This window comes from Trichinella spiralis (assembly GCF_000181795.1).
Source record: "Trichinella spiralis strain ISS 195 chromosome Unknown Scfld1, whole genome shotgun sequence".
NCBI lineage: Eukaryota > Metazoa > Nematoda > Enoplea > Trichinellida > Trichinellidae > Trichinella > Trichinella spiralis.
Window position 1 is genome coordinate 1,922,345 of NW_003526940.1, and position 7,912 is coordinate 1,930,256.

Consider the following 7,912-nt stretch of genomic DNA (forward strand, 5'->3'; position numbering starts at 1 on the left):
CACGCTATTTTATTGGATCGTCAAATCTTAATCACAACTGAAGAGTTTGAATCAATGAGCAATTAGACAAGGAAAACCAATACGACAAAGGTTTCACTGAGCAATTAGACAAAGAAAACCATTACGACAAAGACTTCACGGCCAAATAAAATGAAAACCAATACAACAAAGATTTGACGGTCTAATAAAATAGCGTGGGCAAAGACCAATGAGAGAAAAGCGGGACCGAGTAAAACCACCCCGTGGCCGCCGTCTGGAATCTCGTTCCTTGAACTATTTACATTCTGTCAAGCAAATGAGAAAGGAATATTTTTCAACAAACAGTGAAAGAGCAGCGTAGCGCAACGGAGTTAGAAGCATGCTTGGTGGTAGAGTCAAGAAGAAGGCGGAAGTGAAAATTGAGTGGTTTTGTTTATTTCACATTTTTTTGTTCATTTTGTTTTTGCATAAATTTTATGTAAAAGAGAAAAAAATATATTTTTGTTTACCAAAATTCAATATTTCTGTTTCTTATCATTATTTTATGTTTCTCAAGTGTTTCAAAATTTCAGAACTGGAGATTGTATAGTATTGAGCTGAGATTGATATTGAAACAAATTTTAAAATCAGTTCTGGATCAGCATGGTTGATAATTAATTTTTCTTTAACATCATGTTGTTATTTCTGAGATGGATCAGCAGCAAGTAAGATTGCTTTCGAAGAGCACTTTATTATTACAGCATGCAGTGAAACACAAGAAGAAAAATAAGGAATAAACAGTAAAGGGAAAATCACTAAGACTAAACTAAACAGTAAAGGGAGAATCACTAAGACTGAACAAATGCAAAGAAACGCTTTTTATGTTGTAAAGCAATGATTTAGCCCACAGCAAAATTTTACACAAGCTTAACCCAGATGTCTGAGCAAACAACGCTGACTGAACTATGATTCGTCGCTGTGTAGAGTCGTAGGGTACATTGTAATTTCACGTATCTCGTTTTGATGCAGAAAATTAAGGTTTCTGATTTGTATTAAAGGATAGGTGGTTTTCTCAAAGATGCAAAATTTAGTGGTGCAAAACAAATAAAGTGATAAAAAGTCCACTTTTGAAAAAGCTCTTCAAATGTTAAACAAGGTTAGCTTAAAGATTCATTAAAAAGTTAGTTTAAAGTAAAACGATTTCTCAGAAGTTATCAGCAGATGATGCAACAACGGTATGGTATAATTTAAAGCGGTTCATATACAACATTCAAAATAATGGTAAACATTTTGTGTTTTTTTTTTACATTTACGGGGTTCATTTACGAAGAAGCAGTCATGAATTAAAAATTGAATTAACCTCTGACTTTCAACATTCAGTAAAACTGTTTCTTGAAAATGGAACTGAAAGATGAACTGTAATAATCATTAGTGATAACTCATTCAAAGTATTTTTTAAATTTAAATGCAAATTCAGTAATAAAAATGAACTGTAATTTTTTCAAATATTTAGTGGTATGTAATGACAAGCTTTTAACAAGAAAAAATGATAAAAGACAGTGATACTATAGCGTGTGTCTGTCCACCGTTCTGATAACATTAAATTAACATTAAATGTGATTACATTAAATTAGTATTCAGAAAAAAAATTTAATATTCAAACAATTGAAGAATAAACGGCATGATTAGTAAAATATAATGCCTTAATTTTTTAACAAAACAAAGAATTGCTGCATCAATTGAAAGTGCACAAACTTTTTTTCCTCTGATCATCAACTTCCATTGGTGCATAATTTCCAGAGAATTTTCATTATCAGTACTAGCTGACTGACTGTTACAAAGTTGTGCATAACTTGAGTTCACTGCGCCATGTTCTATGCTCATGATTACCAACAAGAATTTTACGTCACCGTTGAGATGTCCAAAACAATTGTCGTACAGGAAATAACTAAATGCTTATTAGTGAACTTCTATTAACATCTTTTCATTTAACTGTTTATTTATTTATTTATTTGACTTAATCTATTAAGTGAAAAACTTCGACTATGAGAATAAACTTTGAGTTCGTCAAGGGACAAATTATATTATAAAATGTATGATCATCATCCCATCTTTTTATTCACGATTCAATTGCATTAATCTGGAAATTATTCTAGAATTAAAAGTTAAATTCACTGTTTATCAGTTAGAGATTGTAATTGTGTTACTGTGTTTTTTGTTTGGCTGCTATAGGGAACCCGTAATTGAAGGCAACTCATAGACATGTTCAGTTTTTGCACTTGACTTTGTACAGATTACTGCCAAATTACAAATTGTAATGAAATACAGAAACAGATAATCAGGTTTATTTGGTGAATTTCTCATTAATATAATATAAAAAACGCCATTTCTCTCAGATTTAATTATAATAATTGATTAAAATTAAAGTTCGTTAAATAAATACATTTCAAATCTATTTAGTTTTGAAACTATAGATTAAAATTATAAGTATTATATGTTTCTATATAAATTATATAAACATGGACTAAAATTAAAGGAGCATAAAATTGATTCAGAAAATGACCATTGATAGGAAAAAAAATAATCAACAAATAGAACTCATCGGAGCGACAGCTAATAAAACATAGAGATTTGCATCGAATGGACAACCAATGATATTTAGCTACGCGCATCAGAATTTAATAAAATAAAGTCTAAAATTGTTTCTTTCAAAAGCCTACTGTTTCTTTGTACTGTATTCATTATATTGTGGCATTTCACTTTAATAATAGAGATTTAATATAGTAACAACATAAATTGAATGCATTACACTATACAGTGCATAATACTGAACAAAAATACTTCTTTTAACTGACGTTGAAATGTACTATTAAACATTTTACTTGTAATTTTTATATTACGCCACAAGTTACGTCAGATTAACGGCGGCAGGTGGCAGTACAGTCGCTCTTCACATAGCGAGCGGAACGTATCCGCCAATCATGTCGTGCCTAAGCCGCGTTGAAAAGGCTGCGTAAGTTGCAAAATTTTAACACGTCGTGCGTGAGCAAAAAGAGATCACGCGAATCGTTGCGAAGCATTCGAGGCAAACAATGGGCGAGCGTGATATAAAAGCAGCTTGAAAATAGGCCAGTTTTCAGTTTGGTGACGTTTCATTCATTGCGTGGCTGCGTTGTGCAGCCCGTGCGTGTGTTATTTGTCTGACTTTTCCTATCAACGAGCGGTTTGTAAATGAACGCCACTTTTATGAACTTTATTGTAATTTTCTACATTTCAGTGAGGTGGAGTCAAAACAGCGGTTGGTCAAATGCATTGCACTGCTCTTGACACACAGAACACGGTCTGCTTTGCAGATTATCATAGAAAAGAGCAACTAACGCTTGCTGATTCTGCTTCGCTCCCAGAGCTGGATTTGCTACCCCTCCTGTTTGGTTCAATTAGGAACCCCTATCGAAATGGGAACACTCGACAGGTGATGTACAACACTTTAGAGTTTGAGATAAATCGAACTGCACGGCGAAACATGGTTTTGAAGTGAGGCGCATCACGAGGCAAGACACGGCCCTACGTGCTGCAGCTGAAACGCCGCCTGCTCAAACGCTACGGTGAATTAGATGATGAGCGCTTTGACGTACTTATGGCTCCAGTCGCTGACGGAGATATGAAACTCTCCTAGCTACTTCAAGAACTGAGCTGTTACTGCAGGACAGTTTTGAACTGAAGCACTCTTTTTTTCCATCAGGTCATCTTGAAGCGTCTCCCTCTGAATATTCTACAGGTATTCTAACATTGAAGAAGTGCCAAAAAAGTCAAGAAAATGCTAATTACTAGCTCTCATCAGTAACAACTGTGGTTCAGTTTAGGCGGGCGAGGTTCAGAGCCCAGCAGATCTTGAAATCTGGAACAACGAACGCATCGAAGATTTCGAAGAGTGATTCCAGTCCTTGAATAGTCGATCACCTAACAGATCCAGCACGACTCTATGCCAACTAAGGCTAGACGTCAGAGTTCGAGCCGCTCATGGCAGCAAGTACCCCTTATATGCTATTTCTTTGCTAATTCAGCGTGCAGGTACGGAAATGCCATTCCCATTTTCAATAGTTGGCAAACGAGCATGCTCAGACTTCATGGAAATAGGGTTTCCAGGAAAGCGCCAGTACTGCTTATTCTTCATCCAAGAAAAGCAATTCCAATAAGGGAATAGTGGTACGTATAATGCTTACTGAAACCACCCCACGCAGTGAATTCGACACAGTGGACATTCCTCAGCTGAACGCCCCAAAGCAGTTCTCGCATCAATGTTACCGGTACCTGTGATTTGTCAGTGAACTTAGGTTTGGCACGTCCCGTGAGATGGAAATTCGTCGTCTCAACGAATCCATTAAACTGTCGCCGCGTTTCGTTGGAACGCACCATTGTAGTCATACCGTGATTTCGTCTGGGGGAAAAACCTGTGTGGCGAGTCAAGCGGGCTACTGAAAATTAGATTTATGCCTGCACATATATAGTTACTTTAGTATCAATATCGTACCAGTGATACAATTATTATTAATAGAAGCACCATATAACCATCTTCCTTACGTGATATGCACATTTGTGATCTTATAATAAACTGAACCGCAATAATTGAAATTGTTTTTAATATATTATTTGTGTTGAAGTTCATGCTTTTTAGTGATCAGCATTTCAAGAATAATTATTATCAGATTATAACACAGTGAAGTCATATGAAGTGTGTTAGCAAATACAATTACAAGAAGTAACAAGTTAAATAGGATTTTAATTTTTCACTGTTAAAAATAGGACATTTACCAATTATAATTGTTAGTCATTCGTTGAAAATCAATGTTTACTGATGACGTTTTACAAATATAATGGTTAGAGCGAATGTTAAAGATCTACAATTCCTGAAACTGAAGTAAAAATAGTTGACACTGAAATTACATCATGGCTGCCGGTATTTCACAAAAAATCAGTAACATGTACTGTCATAATAAATCTGCAGAAAGTCATGAAAGGAGCCGATCTTGAAGAGTCCGCTTTAAATATTCAAAGACAGCACAGTAGTAAAGAAGTATTGTTCGAAGATATCTGCAAAAAGATCGTTCTCCTATATATATTTGTGATTCAGTGAATACATTTTTTCTATCTGCTTGTTGCATAGCCACTGATATAGCCCGTTGTGTGATGAATTTCCACCGGATTCGTTCCTGCTTGAGCTTACGATGCAGTTTATCGCAGGTGGAATTTCTGAACAGGCACTGAATAAAGGTGTCTACCAGTTTGATGCACTGAAGTTGTCTGATTGGATTACTCGAGGTCGAGCTCTGCAGGAGATAAATCGATGAAAACTTTGCAAGAAGCTGTCCGCTGCCTGCTCTCTCAGGTGTTCTAGACGCACCGCTCTGTTCATTATGCATGTAAATATGCAGACGTAGCTCTTGTTCACTCAGGTATTGCGCCCATGCACCTCTGGGAAGATAAGCAGTGGACCGGCGAAGTCCACACCGATATGGCTAAATGGTGGCGATTCTGTCACTCGGTCGGCCGGTAAGTCACCCAATCAGAGTCGATAGGGTTGCGCATCGACTCTGCGACACACCGGGCATGAAGGGATCACTTTCTTCGCCGCGTTTTCGGCTCTAACGATCCAAAATCTTGTTCTGATAGCTACCAGAGTCTGATTGACGCCAGCATGCCAACAAGACTGCCTGACGTGGTAGTCCTTGATTAGCAGCTCTGTCACCGGGTGATTGTGTGGGAGGATGATTGGATGTTTGGACTCTGGAGGCAGAGTGGATCGTCTCAGACGTGCGCCCACCCTCAGCAAACCATCTTGATCTAAAAACGGTTCAAACTCCCTCACCCGTTCAGCCGAATCGAGCTTGATGCCGAACTCCTTCACCTGGACCTCTCTGAGCCATCGTGCTTCAGCGTCGGATAATTCCTTCACTGAAAGATTAACATCGTTCGTTCCCTCGCTCACTGGACTTTGGCAGTTTCGCGCGAAGCGTAAACAGTAAGCGGTTACTCGAATTAAGGTCTCATAACGACTGTATCAGGTTGTGTTGATTACCTGCTCAACCCCGCAGCCATCTATCTGGCTGGCTAAGACCTTAACAGTTTTTTGCTCAGCAGTTAGGTGTTCGTTATCGTCTATTCTCACCACTGGCTCCGTTGGCCAATTTTCTCTGCTTTGCATCAGCCATGGTGGGCCGTGCCACTACAGGGCTGTGTTTATTAGAGTGCCTAGCGAACAACCTGGACTGGGAATGTCCGCTGGATTTTCCTTAGTCGGACAATATCTCCAACAATGGGGGGATACCAACTCTTGTATTTCTTGCACTCGATTCGCAACAAAAGGCTTCCAGCGTGCAGGTGCTCCTTAATCCACACGAGGGCTACTCTACTGTTGCTCCAACAGGTGATCTCCTGGATTGCAATTTTCGCCACTTCTCTCGAGACGAAAGCGTCACGAGATATTCCTGTTTCCAATGTTGTATATGTGTGATGTTAATCCTAGCACTTCCAAATAAAGGAAGGTCAATAGATTTATTACGTCAATTTTGTTGAATTTTTCAGCTAGATGAGACTTAAAATTTATTTCAAATAATGAAATTTTAATCAACATACATAAAAAGAAATAAATTATAGATACTGAAATAAAAAAAATGTGGAATATTGATTTCCTGCTCAACACTTTTCCATATGTTTATGTTAAAAGTGTATAAAGGGCTTAGAAAAACGAAGTCTTTTCAGAACCAAAAAAAAGACTATAGAACTGAGTTTGGTATCAAAATGTGCAGAATAACGTGCTCTACTCAAGTCTGCAATTTGTTTCACGAATTGTACAAAACTAAATCCACACTAAGAAAAATGAAAAACGACGATTTTTTAATAAAAATTTTGTCGCATTTTTTGCCAATAAAAGGCTTTAAAATTATTAAAATTGGAAAATCTTTGATCCCATCATGTACAGAATTCTTCCAACTATCCAATAAAATAAATTTCATAAAAATTGAACATACTTCCAGCTTTTTACACGTGTTTTTCTAAAGTGGGGTTGGGTCCACCCCAACAATCCAACAACGTACATATCGCCAACAATTCATCAAAGGGTTTGTTAAGAACAGTGAAAACAATGAATAGCTTAATTATCACATATTCTTACTGTAAGATTACGGTAGGCTAATGTAACATCTATTGCTGCACGACGGCGTTGCTAATTACAGGTCCAGCTGAGGCAGACGCCGAACCGCGGCAATAAAGTCCCCCTTCCCGCCCAGTTCAAAAGATACCGCCGGAGAGAACCGCGATCGGCTTCTGGCGACCAACCCGCATGACCCGACGAGCCGGTGCTTAACTAGCCGTCGTTCAGCGTGCTGTTCGGTCATCGCCGGTCACTGATGGTCCGTTGGGGCAGCGGATCAAAGCCGCCGCGTAATAAGCCGCTGATTTATAGAAGAGCCGCAAGCCGGGGGATTGTCAGCAGGACAATGGAGGGATCGAATTTCAGTTGACCCACCCCGGTGTCCCCCTGCGGCGGAATACTTCTATATATAGAAGCGGCGGAGACCATCCAGTCAGTTATCAAGTGGACGAGCGTAGAGTGCGATTGCAGTGACGATACGAGCACGGATGATGGCGACACGACGACGAGAACGCGCGAGCGAAGATGAGCCGGCGAAGAGTAACAACGGGCGAACTGGCGCGGACCCGGGAGAGGCGAAGCAGACGACCCCGCCCAACGGGTCGTTACACTAAGAACAAGAACAAGAACTTGTCATTGATTGATTGATTGCTTGAAATTAGGACGAGGAAGGACAGGACGAGGACGGGATGGTCCCACTTGGGCTCAATTTTGTTCCCATTTGGTCCCACTGTTCATTTATTGGTCGTTGTCCTCGCTATTTTATTAGTTCGTAATCTCGCTATTTTATTAGACCGTAAAGTC

At 38.8% G+C, this 7,912-nt stretch overlaps 5 protein-coding genes across 5 annotated transcripts; 2 read left to right on the plus strand and 3 right to left on the minus strand.

Moving 5' to 3' along the window:
• The first annotated feature begins 3,265 nt into the window (after positions 1-3,265).
• Tsp_11007 (conserved hypothetical protein) lies at positions 3,266-3,906 on the plus strand. Its single transcript, XM_003381859.1, has 3 exons — positions 3,266-3,389; positions 3,458-3,563; positions 3,822-3,906. The coding sequence occupies exons 1-3, from the start codon at positions 3,266-3,268 to the stop codon at positions 3,904-3,906; spliced, it is 315 nt and encodes a 104-aa protein (XP_003381907.1).
• A 222-nt stretch (positions 3,907-4,128) lies between these two features.
• Tsp_11008 (conserved hypothetical protein) lies at positions 4,129-4,552 on the minus strand. The gene is made up of 2 exons (XM_003381860.1): positions 4,528-4,552; positions 4,129-4,433 (listed from the first exon to the last, which is right to left on the minus strand). The coding sequence occupies exons 1-2, from the start codon at positions 4,550-4,552 to the stop codon at positions 4,129-4,131; spliced, it is 330 nt and encodes a 109-aa protein (XP_003381908.1).
• A 415-nt stretch (positions 4,553-4,967) lies between these two features.
• On the minus strand, positions 4,968-5,378 carry Tsp_11009 (hypothetical protein). The gene has a single exon (XM_003381861.1). The coding sequence runs from the start codon at positions 5,376-5,378 to the stop codon at positions 4,968-4,970; it is 411 nt and encodes a 136-aa protein (XP_003381909.1).
• Positions 5,379-5,600: 222 nt separating this feature from the next.
• Tsp_11010 (conserved hypothetical protein) lies at positions 5,601-7,054 on the minus strand. Its single transcript, XM_003381862.1, has 6 exons — positions 6,987-7,054; positions 6,771-6,814; positions 6,220-6,443; positions 6,125-6,181; positions 5,856-6,001; positions 5,601-5,799 (listed from the first exon to the last, which is right to left on the minus strand). Exons 1-6 carry the CDS (start codon positions 7,052-7,054, stop codon positions 5,601-5,603), a joined length of 738 nt encoding a protein of 245 aa, XP_003381910.1.
• Positions 7,055-7,364: 310 nt separating this feature from the next.
• On the plus strand, positions 7,365-7,722 carry Tsp_11011 (conserved hypothetical protein). The gene is made up of 3 exons (XM_003381863.1): positions 7,365-7,442; positions 7,475-7,540; positions 7,567-7,722. The coding sequence occupies exons 1-3, from the start codon at positions 7,365-7,367 to the stop codon at positions 7,720-7,722; spliced, it is 300 nt and encodes a 99-aa protein (XP_003381911.1).
• The last annotated feature ends 190 nt before the right edge of the window (positions 7,723-7,912 follow it).

Coding starts and splice junctions, on each gene's coding strand:
- Tsp_11008 (XM_003381860.1), bottom strand. CDS start 4,552: ATGTGCATATCACGTAAGGAAGATG. Junction 4,434..4,527: donor CATATCACGTAAGGAAGATG/GTTATATGGTGC, acceptor TCTAATTTTCAG/TAGCCCGCTTGACTCGCCAC.
- Tsp_11007 (XM_003381859.1), top strand. CDS start 3,266: ATGCATTGCACTGCTCTTGACACACAGAACACGGTCTGCTTTGCAGAT. Junction 3,390..3,457: donor TTTGCTACCCCTCCTGTTTG/GTTCAATTAGGA, acceptor TTAGAGTTTGAG/ATAAATCGAACTGCACGGCG. Junction 3,564..3,821: donor CCGCCTGCTCAAACGCTACG/GTGAATTAGATG, acceptor GGTTCAGTTTAG/GCGGGCGAGGTTCAGAGCCC.
- Tsp_11011 (XM_003381863.1), top strand. CDS start 7,365: ATGGTCCGTTGGGGCAGCGGATCAAAGCCGCCGCGTAATAAGCCGCTG. Junction 7,443..7,474: donor GAGCCGCAAGCCGGGGGATT/GTCAGCAGGACA, acceptor ATCGAATTTCAG/TTGACCCACCCCGGTGTCCC. Junction 7,541..7,566: donor GAAGCGGCGGAGACCATCCA/GTCAGTTATCAA, acceptor GGACGAGCGTAG/AGTGCGATTGCAGTGACGAT.
- Tsp_11010 (XM_003381862.1), bottom strand. CDS start 7,054: ATGTACGTTGTTGGATTGTTGGGGTGGACCCAACCCCACTTTAGAAAA. Junction 6,815..6,986: donor ACACGTGTAAAAAGCTGGAA/GTATGTTCAATT, acceptor GTGTGGATTTAG/TTTTGTACAATTCGTGAAAC. Junction 5,800..5,855: donor AGAGAGGTCCAGGTGAAGGA/GTTCGGCATCAA, acceptor AACCGTTTTTAG/ATCAAGATGGTTTGCTGAGG.
- Tsp_11009 (XM_003381861.1), bottom strand. CDS start 5,378: ATGCATAATGAACAGAGCGGTGCGTCTAGAACACCTGAGAGAGCAGGC.